This window comes from Planococcus citri, chromosome 1 (assembly GCF_950023065.1).
Source record: "Planococcus citri chromosome 1, ihPlaCitr1.1, whole genome shotgun sequence".
Classification (NCBI taxonomy): Eukaryota; Metazoa; Arthropoda; class Insecta; order Hemiptera; family Pseudococcidae; genus Planococcus; species Planococcus citri.
In genome coordinates, this window is record NC_088677.1 from 5,352,913 (window position 1) to 5,374,202 (window position 21,290).

The 21,290-nt window shown below is 36.0% G+C and overlaps 1 protein-coding gene across 3 annotated transcripts in view; it reads left to right on the forward strand.

The window, feature by feature from the left end:
* Positions 1-21,290, forward strand: part of step (cytohesin steppke) — a 138,703-nt gene that overhangs the window by 94,090 nt on the left and 23,323 nt on the right. For all 3 annotated transcript variants that reach the window (XM_065364546.1, XM_065364537.1, XM_065364555.1), the window contains one exon: positions 16,613-16,879. In XM_065364546.1, coding sequence (XP_065220618.1) covers positions 16,613-16,879 — 267 coding nt within the window. The remainder of the gene's footprint in view (positions 1-16,612; positions 16,880-21,290) is intronic.

The following is a 21,290-nucleotide window of genomic DNA, read 5'->3' on the forward strand; positions in this document are numbered from 1 at the left end:
GCTCACCACTTTGATTCCCTCAATTTCCTGTATTTCTGGCAAGTTGTTCTCAGGCCAGTTCACAATCATGATCTTCGTCTTTGCTTTATTTATCAGCAAGCCATATTTTGCACTGACCTCTTCCAGACATTTCAGAAAACTGGTCATATATTTGACACTTGAGGCAATGAGGGTACGTGGTGTCATCAGAGTAGCAAAGGTTTGACATTCGTACACCTCTAATCGATACTCCTCCTTGCCACTCACCTGGGCCGTCATCATTGGTGCTTTCTGATACAATTAGCTGCAGTGTTTCTCAAATTATGTATTCTCCATACAGATTGAATGGGAGTAGAATGCAGCCCTGTCATACTCCTCTCTCTGGATGGAACTTCTCAGATGTTGTCTCTCTGTTGATTTGGACATTCGCCATGCTCCTCCCCTCATATAGTTGTTTGATCAGCCACACCAGATGTATTGGGGCACCCATCTAGAGCAGAATTCTCCACAGTTTTTGCCATTGTACGCAGTTAAAAGCTTTCTTGTAATCTACAAAACACAGCACAGTACGCACATTGTATTCTTGTGCTTTCTCAATCAGCAGCCTGAGGTTGAGGATCTGCTCCCTAGTTCCTTGTCCTCTCACAAATCCGGCTTGTTCTGGAGGGATTTGACTGTGCATGAGTGAGTATAACCAGTCTTCAATAGTACTTTACTGGTGTGACTTATCAAAGAGATTGTTCTGTTGTTCTCGCAGTTCTCAGGAGATCCTTTTTTGTACAGCGTGACATATGTCGACTGTACCCTGTCCTCCAGCCATTCGCCATAATTATTCATCCAGTTATATATGGTTCACGACTGCTACAGACACATGCTAAGGATATCATGGGTCCAGAAAAGAACAAACGCGTCAATACTCAAACAATTGGGAGTAAAGGAGAGACTTAGCATGGTCATCAAGAGACGGATATTACGCTATTTCAGACATATCGTGAGACAGGACAACCTGAAAAAGCTGACAGTCCAAGGCCACATAGAAGACAAGAGGGGAAGGGGAAGATTACCCACCCAATACATGGACTTGATGAAGAAAGCTGCCAATATGTCGTTGGGAGAATGCATGAGACGGGCCGAAGACAGAGATAGCTGGAGGGAAGTGGTTGCCAGAATTTCATAGTCGCTATGTCCGGATGTGGGCAAGTGAGGAAGAAGAAGAAGAAGATTGGCCAAAAAAATATGGTGGGAGAAATTCTTTTGGTCGCAAAAAAGCGGGATTTTTAAGTAATTTTTTGGAAGGTGGATGGATACTTCTTGATTCTTTTTTGCGAAAATTTTTTTGGCAAGAAACGAGGCTATTTGGAAATTTTGACAAAATGTGAGATTTTTAGCTACCTATTTTTGGCAGAATGGTAGAATTGAATTTGAACCCTGTACCGATTGAAAGCTGCAGGTCTCGCGATTTTCTATCATGATCCTCAATCAATAAATAGGTAAACTGTCAAATTTCAAGCTGGTATATTTCCATTTTGTTTTCTGCGCTCTTCTTTTACATACAAATATTCATGTATTCAAATACACGAGAAATCCGTTACTTGTCTTTCCACTGCGAGCATTATGAAAAAAAAAGAACAGACCTAGGTTAGATACCTCTTCGATAAAATGAAAAAAAATATCCATATTATTCGGCAAGGTCGTCGTAATGCCCGTGAAATGTCAAAGTGTAAGAACGTGATTAATCGAGTTCTGTTCACGTAGAAGGTACAACTACGAGTACAAACATAGATTTGTGCGTGGAAATATGACCGCAGTGCAGCGTCCTCCGTCATCTCGTCGGTCGTCCCCTCTCCCCTCCCCCCTCGAGCCCACGACGACGAAGATGCGAAATCGAAAACGATCGTGAAATACGATACGTCTTATTTTCTCCAATTTTTTTCACCTTTCTCTTTTCCTCTCGTTTAACTACACTGATCACTCTCGACATGGAAACAATCGTCCAACTACCTATACCTTTACCTACCTTACTGTATGTATAATTCCCAATAAACATAGCCAGTTCATTCGCGTGCCATCAAAAGCGTAATTTTCGTATTTTTTCATTCCGTTTAATTTGTTTTCTTTTCCTCATATACGAGTATACTCGCGAATGCCATTCATTGGCGTATAATCACGTGCCCGGAATTCGAGGTAGTTCATTATCAAATCTGTGTTATGGCATTCGTCATCGCGGCAAAGAGCAAAAGCAAGAAAACGCACTATACACGTTTCGTTTATGTAATAATATGTAATATTGTACAAGTACGCAGAACCCCTCTCCCCCGCCCTCCTCCTCACCTCCTTCATCGTACGTATATAATAATGTTTCTCGTCAAAAAAATAAATAAAATAACACGATACGACGACGACGAGTGTTTTGGCATAGTTCGCGTGAAATGCTACACTGGCACCGGATTTGTTCGCAGTTCGCAGCGGTTCGTGTTTGTAAGCAAAAGAGAAACAAAATGTTTAATAAAATGTACATACTCGTATTATACGATACGTAAATTAACGATGAAAAAATTCCTATTGTGAACCCGACTCGCGTTCCTGTAAAACGATGAGGAAAGAATTTCTGGCACGATTGTGCTCGACGATGACCTTGGACTTTAGGAAATCCCTTCTGACTAACTCTGAGACGTGTATTACGAGATTCCGCGTGGACTGTCGAATTTTTTGATCGATCGATTTAAAATTAAGCTGAGAAAAAATACTAATCGAAACAATAGGGTTTTGAAATATAAGCACGTGGATTTTTTGTGTTATGAATTTGTAGCAACGTCTACGTAGGCTATCATCATGACTACATTATAAATATCGAATTGAGATAACCGAAATCAGAAGTTTGCCCATGGCCATCAGCGCGTATGTTGTGTTATTTTTGTATGTACGAAGCGGGAAGTTGCAAGAGGTAATGATATCGAGGTCATTGTGGAGTATAGATAGATATAGATAAAAAAATTTAAATTATCGAGTATGCAAATATTCGTGAAAATATCATCGCTGTGGGGTCATTTGATTGTAGTGGTGCAAGATTTTGATAAAAAAATGTCAGAATTATCACCAAAAAGTATGAGTATTTGATACAAATTGAAACAATGTTTGAAATTTATAATGTCGTGAAAATCGTGTGATGTGATGCAAAAATAATTGCACAAAGTGCTCGGGAAATCAACTTATTTTAATCACTCATCCATATTTCCTATTTTCCTTCATCAAAGAACCAATTTTTTCTTCACGATTGAATCATTGATATCAGAATTGAATGACGATTTGATGAAGATGGGGGAGGGGGTTGAATTTCGGCCAAATTTTGAAAAATACTTTGAATTGTTGGAGAGAAAATTACGAATTGCGATTTGATTAGATATCTCTGGCGTGTCTCTTCGAACGCCTACTTTTAAATTTGGGGTAGAAGAAGGGCTGGCTGTGAGCGTGAGTGGGTTGGCCTTATTGGCATGGCCCTGAGGGATCTTGTCTGAAAAATGAATGAATTTTCGAATTCACCGACGTCTAATTGAGAAGAGAATCGAAATTTTGCAGAATTACGCGACGTATAATTTTTCGACATTTTTTTGGAAACATTTTTGGTTGGGCGGTGGGGTCTCTCAGAGGTCGCACGATGGATTTTTTCATCGCATTTTACATATTTTTCGGCAGATGATTAAGTGTATTTTTCAATTTTCGGTGAATTTTGAAAACCTTGGCCCAAAAATGGGGGAAAAGTACAAATCTTACCAAATGGACCTAGAAAGCTGAAATTTGGCACGTGCCTAATTGTCGACCTTTTCCTGAATGAATTTATTGGGGACGGTTTCGAACCTTCTTGAAATATTCTGGAGCCTCCATGGTCTAGTTTCTCGCTGAAGATTGTCACTTTTTTCCAAAAAATTCCAAATAGTGTTCATTTTCTTCATATAGAAATTCTTACACCAAAGTCCCACTTTTTTCCCTAAAAAAATTCCAGAAACTTTTTTTAGCCAGAAAATTGAGCGAAAAAATTCTCCCTTTTTCAACAAAGTTTGTGCTTTTTGCTAAAAAATTGTCAGTCTTTTTTTTTGCCAAAAACTGTCAAAAATGGTTGACTTCTGCAAAACAAAAAGCTGAAAAATTTTAATTTTTCTAAGAAGTTGTCTTAAAGTTTTGCTTGTTGCCAAAAATTCTAGCTTTTTGGCGATTGAAAGGTCTAAAATTTCCAAAAATTACAAAGAAAACAAATCTCACTTTTCAAAAAAAAATTGCCAATAGTTCCCAAAAATTGCAGATTTGTGCCAAAACTGTCTTTCAGATTGAAATTTTTTTTTCTCAAAAAATTATCCAAAAGCCTTGCTTAGGTAGGTATTTGTTGCCAAAATTTTCGAAAAAGTATCACTTTTTGCCAATAATTCCCAAAAAATTTAGCTTTTTGCTGACATTGTCAAATTATTGCTGTTTTGCCAAAAATTGTAAAAAATTCTCGTTTTTCAACGGCAAAAAAATTCCCAAGTCTTATTATTTTTCAAAATCTGTCCCCAAGTCTTGTTTTTTTTTGCCAAAAATTGCCAGAAAACCATTCCTTTTGTTGAAATCTTATTTGGCCTGAAATTGGCCTTCTTGCCAGAAATTGCAAATTTTGCCAAAAATTGTCAAAAAATCTCCATCTTCCGTCGAAAAGTTTCAAAATACGAGTAGTTTAACTGTTTAACTAACACAAAGCACAATTCCAACGCCTGATTTGAAAATAAATCATCGCAATAATCATCGGAAAATTCTGCTGAAAAACTAGGATTCCCTGAAAACACGTAGGTAAATCGATCCATTTCAATTCTAACGAAACACTATAACTTCTGTGTATCATCATTGCGATCACTATTCGTGTAATCGAGTTTCTCATTGTTATGTACCTACTACGTATTAATCGAGCTGAACGATCATTTTCGTTCATTTCCCATTTATACCTATTCGTGTTCTGCTCTATCGCTGTATTATTTCGATAAAATCATAGTCGAAGCCCACGTGTTCAGTTCACGTCGTCCACTATATGCACTTGGCTCAAATGAGCCATCGTTATTGCGGTTTTCTTTGGCTATGCATCGTGTACCTACATATAATAGCGGGTGAAATAAAAACACCCATTAACAAATTAATCACTCTACACGCATTTTACGTGCTTCTGCCATGCCGAGGGGAAACAACCAACATATAGATGTGTACAGAAGTAACTAGGTAGGTAGTTTTACCCCTTGTTTATTCGACAATAAAATTTCTTAGACTTGGGCGCGGTCCAGCTAAACAGCTAAATAGAAATACTCATTGTCAGCCATCCAGCCATTAGCCCATCGAATATGCTCGTATATGAGCAGAGAAGCCGCCGATATCCACTCCCCAATCATGGTATACGTGCCTTATAGTTCCGGAAATTAAACGTTCGCGTTTAAAATGAAGAAAAACACAATTCGATTGAACTGCTGGGCTTTGATGTTCTCGTATAGTATTAGTAAGATTCCCCGCATGAACTACATTGTCAAAATACCCCCTTTATTTTATACGCTGCTCGTCACTCATCAGTCATCTCATCACCCATTACCCTTCATTGCAACATGCAACTATACGAACGAGTATTTGTACTCGTATACGAGCAAGTAATGCTGATAACAGTGCACCCGATACGTCTACCAATTAATAACAATTACATGGGCGATAACCGCGACTCTCGGTGCGATGCTCGGTTGATCGTGGTCACCGCGTAAGTGCCATACAATGCGAGCAAACAATAAGAAATCCGATACTTTATCCATCTCCGCCACCACCACGAACGAGCATACGATATCTAGTTCCACACAATACAATACACAAACATCCACATTACCCATATCGTATTCGAACCTTGTGATGGTCGCATGGTCTGACGTATCAAATTCAAAACGTGTGGTGGTGTGGGCGAGCATGATGAAAATTCCAACCACGAGTCAACGACTATTTCGGATCGATTTACCATTAGATAACTTTCTCGTTAAATTTACGCCATCCATAGTCACCAATCCGAAATCACTATCTGCGAGATGACTATAGATAAGTGTTGTTTGGATCAAGGTGTTGTGACTGCGAATTTGCGAATTATTCTTCTCGTATTTTCAGCTCATTTAGAGGTAGACGAGTTTAGGGTCACCAATAAGAGATCGAGAAATCGAGAAAACTGAAAATAAAGTCCCCAATCCCTCTCCTATCCGGGTCAATGCTGCTGGAGGTTTGAAAAAAATTGGATTCTTGTCCACTTCCCCTGCCCTCCGCTTCGTGAAAAATGCGAAAATTCAAAGTTACTATTCAAAAACTCGAGAGAATTGCGGTGAAGACCTTTTCAAAACTTTTTTCGCCTTTAATTTTCAAAATGGGAGCTTGTTCCACTTTTTTTTTTTTTTTTTTTTTTTTTTTGTTAAACCCCGGTCGCACTAGGCGCCGAGGGTTTATTTTTATTTAAAAAGAAAAACAATCTTAATCTTAAGGTTACTTATATTAACTACTATTAATTATCCTAGAATATAGTTATACCTTCACCCCAAGATTAAGATGAGGGACGGGAAGGGGAATGGGAGGGAGAGTGAGACGGATCGTCCACCCTGACCCAGACCCCTAGGCGGTTGCCTAAGGCTCGATCTCTGCCAAGCTCCAGGAGTCGTTATTCACGCGTACCTGTCTGACAGCAGACCGGGCCCCCGACCCGTCTCTGGGGGAAGTTTGATGGGGGAGTGATTTCGCCTAGGGGTGATCCCAACAAGTTGGGGCCCCTAGTTATTAGGCCGTGAGTACATTGGGATATTTGTGGGGCGGTCAGCGCATTTGCTGCTTGCTTCTCACCGACCGCCCACATGAAAGATTGTTAAATTTTCTACGCTAGATTAAAGTTATTTTATACAATATTACATATCTTGATCTAGGACTGTCTTGAATCTCGACTTCTGGATGTTTGGATACTTTTTGTATTTGGGTATTGGAATTTTGGGGATTTATAAAAAAGAAAGTTATTGAAAAAAAATAATAAAAAGGTAAAAATGCGTAAAAGGTACAATATTTACAGTTATTTACTAAATCTTTACGTTAAGTATTTTTGTTTTTTTTTGTTTATAGGGCCATATCTATACAAACTAAATTACATCTGAAACCCTAATTTACAAACATTTACATGACACATATATATAAGGTGGAGGGTGTCTATTTATAATTTATCGGCACCAACCACCTCTGACAAATTTAAATATATAAAATGAAACTGAAAAATAGAATAAAATAAGAACTGAAAAATAAAAAACATAAAAGTAGAAGGAATATAGGTATATATATATTTACATCTTAAATCTAGAGACTAGTTCGGGATTCGTTTCATCGCTTGGTACTGGCTACACTATCTTCGCGATTGGGTGCAGACTCTGACTGTGATATGGGATTTTTTGAAGAACTCAATAATTGAGTGTCTTACCAGATCCCAGTTCAGCTTATCTCGTCCGCACCCCAACCTGGGTATAGCCAGCTTTCTAATATCCAGCTCTTCACATTTCACAACTAAGTTTTTAAGCGTGATTAAGAAATCTCTCTCTGTTGGTTTATGTTTGTAGAGTTCTTTTGTAACCATATATAGTATATAGTTTTTGACTTCTTTACCGCTGAGTTTGCCTGTCTTTTTGATTTCAACTATTTCCCAGACCGATGCCCCCTTGCCCTTTAGATCGTCTTTTGAGCCAAATTTACGAGTAATCTGTTTCGCGACGCCTGCGGACATTTCGAAATCTGCACTGACACAATGTGCCAGCGCGTATTCCGGGAAACATCTTAGAAGGTCTTCTTCAATTTCCTCCAGAGTGAAGACTCCGTTGGAGGTCGTTACTAGCTCCCCCCAGCTTCCCCTCTGGAGTTTCTCGTTCAGGTCCTTTTCTTTCCTATCTAACAAGATCTTGACTTCAGCTGGAGTTGACGGGGCAGCTTCCATGTACTCCTTGTACGGGAGAAGGGTGGCCACAGCCGCCGGTCCAGCTGGTCTAAAAAACCTCTCTTTAACTGCCCTAAGGACTAGGTATTGCATTGGTTCGAAAAGCTTGTGGTGATAGAAGAGTAGAGTGAAAGGGTGTCCTAACTGTCCACTAACTAGTAGCTGCTCCAGGGCCCTATCCACTATCCTACTGGCATCGTTTTGATGGTCAATATCGTCAAAATATTTTCCTAATATTGATTGGGGGCTAATAGGGTTGTCAGTTTTGGTTGGTTTTCTAGCGTGGTCATAGGTGTTTTTGACTGTTGATATCCTATGGAAGATGTCCTCCAGCGTTTCGGTGTTTTCGTGCGGTCCTTGAGGCGTGTATATTTTTCTGGCAACCAGCTCCCTTGAGCCCCCGGCCTCCAGCGGATTTTCTCTGACCACCGGTCGCGAAGCATCATGCCTTTCGGCACTTATCAACACGGTGGTCGTCATGGCGCCACTGGATTCCGGGTTGGTATCTCGGTCATATTCAGAGGCCCAAGCTGCATCTTCGTATGTGCTCTGGATTCCATCTTCCGTTTGGGAGGTGAGTACTGAGCACGTGAGCAGCCCCTTTTCAGTCTTCCATTTTTGTCAACATTCAAACGCATTTAATTTCAATTAGCCTAATTCGAAAACGTTGAGTTTGAAAATCGGCTCACTATTTCAACCTGACCCCTCTGTCCCCTCCCCTCCTATTTTTCTTGAAAATGATCGAAATATTCGAAAAATCAATACGAAATTTGGTCATGCACGTTTTTCAGCGCATTTTAAATATTTTTACTGACACTCTCCCCCCCCCCACTACCATCCCAGTATGTCTCCCTGTATGGAACAAAAAGAGAACGAAGTTCGAAAAATGTCGCATTCTTGAGGAAAGTGATTTTCTACAACCTTTATTCTGATTCTTAGTGATTTTGAAAAAGTAGGTTTTTAGTTTTTGAAGATTTTAGCAAGGGGAAAAAAGACAACGCCATGGAAATTTTAGAAAACCTCACAAGGGAACCTCTTGAGGTGTCCCCCTCCGATTTGAACGGGACCGCGATTTTTGGAAAGAGCATGTTCTAAAACCCCCAAATCCAAATTTTCAGCTGCCCAAGTTAATTTTTTGATTTTTGGCGAATTTTTGAAAATCCAAAATTGTCTATTTTGGTGATTTGTGCTTTTTTTTAAAAAAGTACGTAGGTACTTGATCAGTAAAAATGTTCAAAATGGGTCCTAAAACTGATATTGACCCCCCCCCCCATCCAAATTTCGCCATTTCCAGCCATTCTGGAGCCACCAGCGCTAGGTACTTTCTAATTTCTCCAGAAGGCGTGAATATGAAGTTGGGCAGCTAAAAATCGAGTTGTGTGTTATACTCAATCTGTTTAACAAGTTTATCCACATTTGAGTCGGTATTGAGAGGGACACCTCAGGAGTGGTTTTTTGACCAGTTTTTTTCAAATAAAAAATCAAAAAACATCAAAAGTTCCCCATTTGCGAGGAAATTTTTAAAACTTGCGCGAATCGCAGTATTTTGTCATGAACTAACCCCACCAGAGCGAATTTCACCATTTCCAGCCATCCTGGAGGCTCCAGCGCGATTTTTCAATTTTTCCAGAATTTTCAATTTGCACCAGAAGGCGTGAATATGAAGTTGGGCAGCTAAAAATCGAGTTGTGTCTTGCTTCTCTCAAAAAAATGTTGAAAATTCACGTTTTTCAAAAAATTTACACAAAAATTTGCTTTTTAGCAAAATGGCTGAAAAATTGTTCAAAAAGTCTCGGTTTTTTTTTTTATTGTCAAAGTCTTGCTTTTTACCAAACATTGCTTTTATGTACTTTTATGCTCTAGCTCCCAGCGCAATTAAATTTTTTTTTAGTATTTTCTAAAAACTGACACCCTTTTCCGTTCCTCCCTCCCCTCCTCCCCTCTTCTCCTCTCCCTTTTTCCAACAAAATGAAAACAAAATTTGAAAAATGTCACATTATTGAAAAAAAAAAGATTTTCTGCGAGCTTTTTTTATTTTTCAACGATTTTAGCGGGGGGGGGGGCGCATGGAAATTTTGGAAAATCTCAGTTTTTTGCAATCTTGGCAAAAAAAAAATCTTGATAATTTAAGCACTGTTTTGTGATTTTAGAACGTAATCAAACCATATTTTTTTTTGGCGATCTTAGCAACAAAAAATTGAATGAATTATGAAGGGGTCAGTTTAGCAAATATTAGCTTAAAAAGCAGGACTCAACTCTATTAGAAATTTGAATAGTAAAGTAAGGCTTTCTACGTATGTAGTATAATTTTAGCAACAATCAGGACTTACGAATTTTCCAATCATCATTTCCGAAGGCGCCGTCCAGCATTCACCGCCATACTAGCGCCATTCTACAGAGTAATTACGGCTCACATCTCGTCGTATCTTCTCTAGTACTACGTATAAGACGATGTACGTAAGACGATGTACGTAATAAAATAGCGACCAGCTCGACATTTGAGAATTAAAAGCGTCCACCGTACAGTACGTTTACTTTTATAGCTCTAATAAATGCGCTCGAATAAGTGTCGCGCATTCTTCTGTTGATTTTTTTTTTTTTTTGGTTCTCGTGCGACGTCTATGCCACAGAGAGCTATGACCGGGCCAAAAAATCTGTCGGATTGGTCATCGTATCGTAAACACGAATCGGATGGGATCGTATTGTAGTATATTTTTATTTTTTATCGCCGAACCAAATACCTACATACGTCGAGAAAGGCGCTTAAAATATGTCGCGTATCTAACGAAAAAAAGCTAAATAAATACTATAAGAGAAGAAAAAAAATACCTACGTAAACGGAATCTTTATTTTTTAATCCGGTGAAACGCGCTGCGATGGTTGCAGCATCCGTGTACTTTCTAGCTTTGGAAACCGGTTCGAAAATATTGAATTTATCCGCGCAGCGCCGCGTGTTTGTAAATGATAATATACGATCGTATAGGTTAGGTTAGGTACACAAACGTACGTCGACTTACGAGTATGCGAATCGTAAATTGGATTCCTTCGATGTCTGTCGCCGCCACTGCACAGATCTCTTGACTTACTCACTCACTCACTCATTTAGCATGGCAACGTTCAACGTCTAACGCGACCGGACTAATTTACCGCAAGTTCTAAATACCTATCAATTTGCGACCAATACCCATACCATGCCCATACCCATGCGAATAAGTTACGTGTAACATGTAAATACCGTAATCGACGCGAACTGGACATGCGGAAATACAAATTATTACTACATAATTCGTATATCTACTCGTACATAACGTGAAATCGAGCCGAAAATATACACAAGTTGCCTCCTACTTCGTCGTACTTCCTCGTACTTCTTCTTTTTTGAAATTCGATCCAATAGTGGCTTGCACTAATTTGCAGCTTTCAAACTTCAAACGTTGAAAGAGTAATACGAAATCACACCAGTGTATTTGCCAACAGATGAATCCATTCTGATTACAGAATTTGTGAGAAATCTTCTTCCTTCTCTTTTTATCCTGCTCATTTGTTGAAATTTCAAATATCTCTGAATTTTTGCTGAAATTGCCAAAATATTCTATTTTCTGCCAAATGACCGAAAAAAGCCTGGCGGTTTATAATAACAGCAAAATATCTTCCATTTTGCCAAAAAAATTTCTAACCGTCTTTTTTTTGCCGAAACTGCCAAACAATCGTCGATTTGATGAAATTAGATATCTATCAAGTAACAGGGATCCCTTTTTTGGGCCAAAATCGCGAAAAAATAAAAGATCCATGTCCTTTCCGAAATTGCAAGAAAAGGCTTCTGATTTTGGTTAAAATTACTTAAAAGTCCTGATTTTCTTGTCATATGTAACTGCAAAAAATGTAAAAATTGCGAGAAATGTTCTGTTTCGTTATGTTTATTGTTTTACTTAAGTATATAAAATAAGGTTATTTCCAAAGTCCTCCTGTTTTCCAAAATTGCCAAAATAGTCCTTTTTGTGTACAAAAATTTTGAAAAAATGTTGCAGCGTTTTTGCAAGTGTGGCCTTTTATTGAAAAATGTCCAAAATGTTCGTTTCTTCACCAGTAATTTATTATCAAAGAAGTTTCCCTTTTTGTCAAATCGTCAAAATTTCAAAAAGTCTCACTTTTTTTTGAAAAAAATTATCTAAAAAATTCTCATTTTTGCAAAAAATTGTTCAAATTTTTGAATGTCATTTTTCACCAAAAATATGCCAAAAAGTCTCACTTTTTTATAAAAATAATGACAAAAATTTTCACGTCTTTTATGTCAAAATTTGCTAACAATTTTATTTTTTGTCAAAAAACTCGCTTTTACCTATGCGAAAAATTTCAGGAAGTCTCACTTCTCACCAAAATTGTTCAAGATGCGTATTTTTTCAAAAAATTTCCCAAACTAAAAATTGCAACTTCTTTTTAAATTTTCAAAAAGTCTTACAAATTGTCATCATTATCATTGAACTTTGACCCAGTGAGCTGTTCAGGGATCATCTGGCTTTCTATCAACGTGTCTTCACCATTTCTTTCTGTAATCTTTTACTTGTCTAATGATTGGCTCTGCTCCTAGCTCCTTCAGGACAGGCTTGTTAACCGGTTTTTAACCATTAACCATAACCGCAAATTAACTGGTAAATTAACCAAAAAAAAATTAACCGTAACCAAAAAACCTTTCTTTTTTGAAATATCACTAACCATAACCGTAACCATTTTCTGAGATCAAAATGCACTGTAACTGTAACCTTGACCGAAAATTTTTTAGAAAAAAACTGGTTACGAAATTTAAAAAAATTGAAAAGTGCTTCTTTTTTATTTCTTTTTATCTGTGTTTTTTTTTCAATGTGATTTGTAGTCATTTGAAATTTTAATCAAAAAAATGATCGAAAGATAAAATAAAAAAATGTGAATAGAAAGTTCAAAAAATTTGAAACTAAGTATAGTTGTATCATACTCAATTAGTCATTAAACTATTAAAGCTCACTCTTAAATTATATTTTAATGATAAGAGATGATAAAGAATTATTGTTTCTTGAAAAAATTATAAAATTTTGTATTCAAAATGTTACCAGTTTTTCAATTTTTGAACTTCAAAATTTCAAACTTTGAGAGCATTTTTTGGAAATTTTCAAATCAACTGTAATGTTAACCATTCACTGAAATTTTAAGCTCGACTGGAAAAATTACCACAAAAAACTGTGACCTTAACCATTAACTGAAAAAAATAATCATCAATAACTGTAACCTGAACCTTAACCATAACTTTAAAAAATGAGTAACCTTAACCGTAACCTTTACCCGAAATTTTGAATTTCTTGTTAAATTTTTAATCGTAACCTTTACCGGAAATATTTTTTTTTCGGTCAACAAGCCTGCTTCAGGATGTCTTCATTCCTTTTCCTATCTCGTCTCATATATCCTGCTGTGGCTCGCATGAATCTCATTTCTGCTGCAGTTGCTTTGCTTTTTATATCCGTTCTCTTTGTCCATGTTACACTTCCATACAGCAGCACTGGTCTTGCCAGCGTATTGTGGATTCTTATTTGAGTTTTGGCTCCGACTTTTCTTGGAAGGATGGCTCGGTTTATAACCCGGCTTACTCTCAAGAATTTGTTGATCTTGAGTTGTGCGTCAACCTTTCCTTCATAAGATAGCTTGACCCTTGACCCAAAATATTTAAAGCTTCTGACTTGTTCTACTGGCAGTCCATTTACAACAATTTTGCTGGGTATTGGATCTTTTCCCTCAAAAGCCATTACCTTTGTTTTAGAAGACGAGATTTTCATTCCATATTTATCTGCTACTTTCTGAATGTTGTACATCACTTTCTGCAAGTCATCTTTGTTGTCAGCATAGATCACCTGATCATCAGCAAATAGCAGAGTATTGACCTGAGTGTCAATTGATGTCTAGCCCTTTTGGCTTGTTTTTCAGCCATTCTTTAATCATGTCGTAGAAGTAGATGTTGAACAGGCTACACAACATTTGGCATCCCTGTCTTACTCCTCTTCCTATCTGCTTTGCTTCCGACGTGTTTCTGGATCTTACTCTATTACATTATCCGTGTATACTTCTTCAGTTAAGCGTACTATTTGTTCGTTCACTTCGATTTTCCTCAGGATTTCAAACAACTTCTTCCTTTGTACTCGATCATACACCTTCTCCATGTCAATGAAGCACATGTGTGTTTCTAGGTTATACTCTTGTCTCTTCTCCATCAGCAGCTTTTTGTGTATACTCCATCAATGCATGGTCTTCCCTTTCAAAATCCATTTTGGCATTCGGACCGGTCTCTCACATAAAGGGCACTAGTGTGCCCAGCTTCTTCAGACAATTCAGACTGGGCTGTTCTTATCAATCATATTTTACCAAAATGTTGGATTTACAAAAAAAATGAAAATATGATTCGGTCATGATTAATATGCAATAATAATCGTAAAAATAATATACATCGAATTATTTTTTCAGTTTTAACCCTTGAAAATTGTAATTAATGCTTTCATAAACGCTGATAAGAAAATCCCTGTCTGAAAAATGTAAACATTTGCTAGCACACTAGCACCCTCTATATGAGTGCCCGGTCAGAATCCCAATATTAATGGCTCAGCATGTCTCTCGATTCTTCTCGCTATCATCTTTGCAAGTATTTTGTAAGCAGCATTTAGTAGGCTTATTCCAAGGTAGTTTCCTGGATCGTTTCGGTCTCCTTTTTTGAAAATGGGTATTACAATTGCTGTATGGAAGTCTTCAGGTATGGTAGCACCCGATAGTATTTTATTGTAGAAAGCTAGCAGTCTCTTCTTGATGGTTATTGTGGCATTCTTGAATAAGTCTGTTGGTAACTTATCGCTGCCTGGGGCTTTTCCATTTCTGGAGCTTTTCAAGGCACCATCTAGCTCCTCCCAAGAAAATGGATCATACTTGATCTCCTCGTGGTTTGTCGCTTTGACTTCATTGTCTGGATCACTCCATAGGTTTGTGTAGTATTCAACCATTTTTTTGCAGTCTAGTGGGCCCCAAAAAAGTTTCTTATTATGTTACAATTAGTACTAAAAATTCATTGCAAAAAAAGAATTTTTTCTCAAAATTGCCATTTTTTAACCTCAGTTTTGATAAAAATCATCAGACAGTTCTGCTTTTCCACTAAATAATATGATGAGTTATCAAAAATTGGCAAAAATTGTTTAAAATAAAATTATGATCTTTTGTCTGCTTTCTTTTTTTTTCAATATTTGACCTGACATGAAGTCCAAAAAATGCATTCTTTCAGTATTTTTGAAAAATCACATTTCGATATACCCAACAAGATGAATGTAAAAATTTTGAGTTTTGCCTCCCCTGCGCCCCTCTACATTTTCAGGTTTTGTCTTAGAATTAGGTATTCAACGCATTCAAAGGCCCACATTTTAATACCTACATAACATGACGAATCTGAAAACTTTGAGCTTTGGCCCTTCTCTTTCCCATCACCACTCTCTTTTTCCTGAAGTTTTGACCCAAGCTGATCACTGCCATCGAAAGGGAGTGGGCAAGGGGAAGTTTTTTCTTTTTCAAAGCAATTTTCCAGTGATTTCTCGGTATATGATTGAGAATCACTGTATTGATTGCTCGTATCTCTTTGCCCTTGAAAAGAATACATCAAATCTGTCAATTCTCAATGGAGTTGTTCACCGTATTAATGTAGTTTCTGCTTTTTGGTTGTACCGTCGTAAATTTCAAGGTCTCGTAAAAGTTTCCAAATCCTCAGAGGAGAGTATCCATTTGAAAAATGTGACAGATATCGAATAATGTGGATAAACCGATACAGTGCAGTGTTTTAGATTTTGCGAATTACAGACCTCTCATTCTGACTACCTCGAGTCTAATTTTTTGATTTAATTTTTGCCAACCAATAATTCCATCCATGGGGATTTCAATTCTGTTTTTTGGGGACTTGCTTTCAGTTCGAGTAACCAAACAGTTGTCTCAAAATTCCGGATTCATTTATCGTAATTCATATCGAATGAAAGGCTATAATAAAGGACGTGAACTAGAAAATAGAGTCAAGTTTGATCGTTCTATTTATTCGAAGCCATGTGCATTGTGCATTGCCATTGACCAGCTTTAAAATCTAATCGATATAACGGGGATTTGTTGAGAGAGAATTTTTCCTCTATATTGTACGAGTAGTTCATCTTACGACATTTTTATTTGATCCGTTATCGTAGATACGGATTTTACATCTACGAGTATAATGCTTATGATAGCTCAGACTCGCACAGGTTAACTTGAACTAGGAAAGACAATGTCGGAATGTCATCTGTCGATAGCATAAAGACGAACAACTCGAAAACCAGCTCATTAATGCGAATGCTTTTAATGATGATGCTGAACGATATAAAAGTATACGATATGTGTAGTATTTTTTCCGTCAACCAACGTGCTCTTCTGTTTGTTTGTTTGTATTTTTTTTTCTACCATATTTATATATATAGCGCATATTACCGTTTTTCTTCTGCTTGATTGATAGAGGAGCCCTGTGTTAGCGAACCAGTTTTACTCGTCTATATACTTACTTATATTTGTATCCTATATGGTATATACTCGTACTACATGAAGTATGTTTTCCCTGTTGTGTTTTTACAGCAAAAACCAGACTAAAGCTAAACAAATGTCGATTGGAAGGAAGAAGTTCAATATGGATCCGAAAAAAGGTATCGAATATTTAGTAGAGCACGGTCTGCTGCAACATACCCAAGAGGATGTGGCCGCCTTCCTGTATAAAGGAGAAGGACTGAATAAAACCGCCATCGGCGACTACCTCGGCGAACGAAATGAATTCAACGAGAAAGTTCTGAAAGCCTTTGTAGATTTACACGATTTCACCGATTTGATTCTTGTACAAGCTTTAAGGTAAGTTTAACCGTTATAAAAGTTGTTAATATTTTTTTTTTTTGGGAAAATGTTTAAAGCGTGAGAAACTTTTATGTACGAATAGATGAGGAGAGAATTTGAACGTGAATTTGACAAAAATTGGCTACGTTTTCGTTTAATTTACTTTGAAATATAAATTTGAAACGTAACTGTGAATAATGAATCGTTTTGTCACGATCGAATTGTATAATGCCCGCGTCGAAGACGTCGACATTGATGTAATGTCGATGACGAAGACGACTGACGAGAGAACAAAAAATTGAATACTTTGAAGGAGAAATGACGGTTAACGTTGAATATACAATTTTTCAAAAGGTGGCGAGAAGACGACGAATTTTTTCGCCGAGAATAAATTGTATAAATTTGAATACTTCAATTGGTTCGGATTTCAATATTTTTATGATTTTTTTTTCTCGTTTTAGAAATAGGTGTGAAAGGTATTTGGGTGGTTGAGTGGGGGTTTTCAATGGTTTGTTGGAATTTGTCGCGAGAATTATTTTTCTTTCGTTTTTCATTTTTTTTTTTTTTTTTTTTTAAGTGACTAATGATTCGAAATGGAAATGTTGCGACGAGTACAAAGAAAATGTGTCTGAAAATATAGAAATTTATTCCCTATAATTCTTTTTCTTTTTTTTTTCAAATGAAATGAACCAGGGTGAATAAGATTACGCATTTTCAACACTAAAACTTCTAGAAAATCATTTTTGTCCCCTTTTTAGGAGCTTCGAACCAGTTTTCGACTTCTTCTAGGAATTTCAAATTGTTTCAAAAATTCACTTTTGAACTCAAAGTACCCATAATAGATAGTTCTGAAACCTTGGAGAAGATACTTAATGAACAAGAACCAGATCTTATAGGATTCCTCGAGTTCACTTTTGGTCTTTCTAGAGCAGTTTGAAACTCCTTAGACAATTGGAATCTCTCTACAAGCTCTAGAATTGGCCAAAAGTGGCTGTATTTTATTTCGAAGGGTGGAAATGAGTTAAAAATCTGCTACAATTGTCTTGATTATAGTCATGATTTTTTGGATTTTCGGACAAGTTGCCCATAACCTGTTGAAAAGAGTCGAAATTTCGCGAGAAATTGAAATATTTAGACGAAAATGTCTTTGAAGCATTTTTAAAGAATTTTGAGCCCAAAGAGTATTTTTGAACAATTTTGAGCCCACAATTAAGTCACGATTTTTTAGATTTTTGAAAAAATTGTCCTTGACCTATCAAAATGAGTCTAAATTTTAAAAGAAATTCAAATATTTGTGCAAAAATGCATTTTGAGCAATTTTGAAGAATTTTGACCCCGAAACTGGATTATGATTTTTTGGATTTTTGAAAAAGCAATCCATAAAAATTAAGTCAAAATTCTGCACGAAATTGAAGTATTTGGACAAAAATGTCTTTTGACCATTAATTTTTGAAGAATTTTGAACTCAAAATTGGGTCGTGATATAATATTTCACTGAAAATTTGAGCACTTTTGAAGAATTTTGAGCTCAAAATTGAGGCACGATTTTTTTAATTTTCGAAAAAGTTGCCCATAATTTATCAAAATTTGGAAAAAAAATTATGGATTTTGAAGAATTTTGAGCTCAAAATTGGGCCATGAATTCGAACTTTTGAAAAAGCACTTATATAAATTGAGTTGAAATTTTTCAAAAAATTATAATATTTCACTGAAAATTTGATCATTTTTGAAGAATTTTGAGCTCCAAATCTGGGCGTGGTTTTTTTGATTTTCGAAAAAAGTTGCCTATGTTTTATCAAAATGAATCAAAATTTTGAAAAATATTTATGGATTTTGAAGAATTTTGAATTCAAAATGGGATTATGATTTTTTGGATTTTTAAAAAAGCAATTTATTAAAGATGAGTCAAAATTTTGTGAGAACTATTAAAATATGTATTTGAACAAAAAACATGTTTTTTGAGCATTTTTGAAGAATTTTTAGCTCAAAATTAGGCAAGGATTTTTTGAAGTTTTAAAAAAGCACTGAGTTGAAATTTCGTGAGAAATTCTAATATTTTAACAAACTATTTTTTTTAGCCCTTTTGAAGAATTTCAAGTCCAAAATTGGGGCTAAATTTTTTGAATTTTTGAAAAAGCAGTTTGTGACCTATCGAAATGAGTCAATAGTTTTGGAGAAATTCAAATATTTCGACAAAAATAGGTTTTTAGCATTTTTGAAAAAATTTTGAACTTGAAATTGAGTCACAATTAATGGGTATAAATTTCAACAACAAATCAACAATTTTTGTTGGAGAGCTTTTGAAAAATTTTGAACCTAAAATTAAATCAATTTTTCAGGCAGATAATTTTTGGAAAATTTTTCAGAAGTGCTCAAAAAAGTTATTAAAATACGTTGAAATTTTTGAGAAAAATCAAAAATTTTTGCATCAACTTTTTTGAGCACTTTTGAAGAATTTTTAGCTAAAAACGAGGTTGTGATTTTTTGGATTTTGGAAAAAGTTGTGAAAAATAGATTTTTGTACATTTTTGAATGGATGATGCTTGATATTTGGTTGATTTTTTGGAAATTTTAATACCTGCCCGCAAAATTGGCTCAATTTTGGGCATGAAATTCGTTTGAAGGTTGTTAAGACAGAAATTTCTGTTTTTCTGATAAAATTGTAGGTAACTTATTTTGATTAGTCGCACGATACTTTTTTCAAAAATCTAGAAAATCATGAATATTTGTGACCTAACTTTGAGCTAATAATTCCTTCAAAATCTTGAAATGTATCTTCGTTGAAATATTTTGATGTGTTTCGAAAATTCATTAAATCATGCCCCTATTTTTGAGCTTGAAACTCTTTAAAGATGATCAAAAAACTTTCGTCGAAATATTTCAATTTCTAGCAAAAATCTGACTGGATTTTGATAGATTGCTGTTTCAAAAATCCAAGAAATCATGTCCCAATTTTGTACTCAAAATTCTTCAAAAATGCTCAAAAATATTGTCTTTGAAAATTCGCATTTTTCGAGAGATTTCAAAACATTTTGAAAGGTCAAACAACTTATTTTTCAAAAATCACAAAAATCTTGATCTTATTTTGCGTTCAAAATTCTTCAGAATCATTCAAAAAAACATTTTTGTGGGAATATTTGAATTTTCAATCCATTTTGATGAGTTGCAAGGTCACTTTTGTGTATTCCACAACAGTTTATTAAAATTTGGAATCGGAAGTGTCCAATTTCGGAAAAATGAGTGACTGGAGGGACGTTGAAAGATCGAATCTCCCCCTCCCCCCCCAAAAAAAAATGTCAAGTGATTGCTTAACTTTTTACTTTATTTAAACGATTTTTGGACCGTTTGTAAATTCGAAATATTTCACAACGTTCAGATTTTTGATTGATCGTCTGGAACTTTTTTATTTTTCTGCTTTTTATGACTCTCCATGCCCTGGAAAAAATTTGAACGAAATCGACGACTGATTGGGTGACCATGAGTGACTCTGAAACGCTCCCTTTTTAGATTTTTTGTGGGTTAGTTTCCCTCATTCAAAATGGACTGGAAATAACCCACAAAGTAATTTATTTTTTGTTCTTCGAAGACGACGACGACGACGATTAAGTTAGTAAATGTTTGAAATGCTTTGATGTCGTCGTCGTATATGTGAACTAAAGACTACGAAATCAAAGGTAGAAAATTTTTCACGCGATGTCGCAATGCACGAGCGAAGCCGAAGCGGTAATTTGATCGTATTTCTTTGGCAGGTTGCGATGTGATTGGCTAATAGTAAACTATATGTAGAAAAGTTTTTCGAGTATACCTATTAACAACACGCTTCGTATGTAGGATTTGATTTGAAGAAGAATAAAAAGTTCTATTATTGTGGTGCTTTACCATTCGAATATTATGTATTTTAAAATACTTATTGGATTTTTTATTCGAATGGTACGACTGGAGATCTGAACTTTTACTGAATGGGAAAGAGGTGATGACTGATGAGAGGAGGGACGTATATAATAATATGACGAAATAGCGAGTAGGAAGTTAATGTTTGCTTGTAACATGTTTATAAATTTTTGTCACTCACTAGTGTAGGAGATTATGGCGGATAAGTGGATAAAATAGTATAAAAGTATGTACAATAGTATGAGTTAGTTCAATAACGTGTGTTAGTACATATATACGGTTATTAGTCGAACAATTAGTTAACATGACTCGTACCAGTGCCAGGAAATTTAACGATACTGATTGCATCGTCGATTATTCACGCTCGCAAACTTAACCATTACTCCTCGACTCGTATATAAAAATAATATATTAATCAGTATCCGAAGGAAACGTTTGACGGAATTTTTTTCGCACTTGTCGAATATTTTTCGTATGATTCATGCCGCACGAATGCGTCTTGCGTGCGCATCCTAACCACAGACCGAATAAATTATAC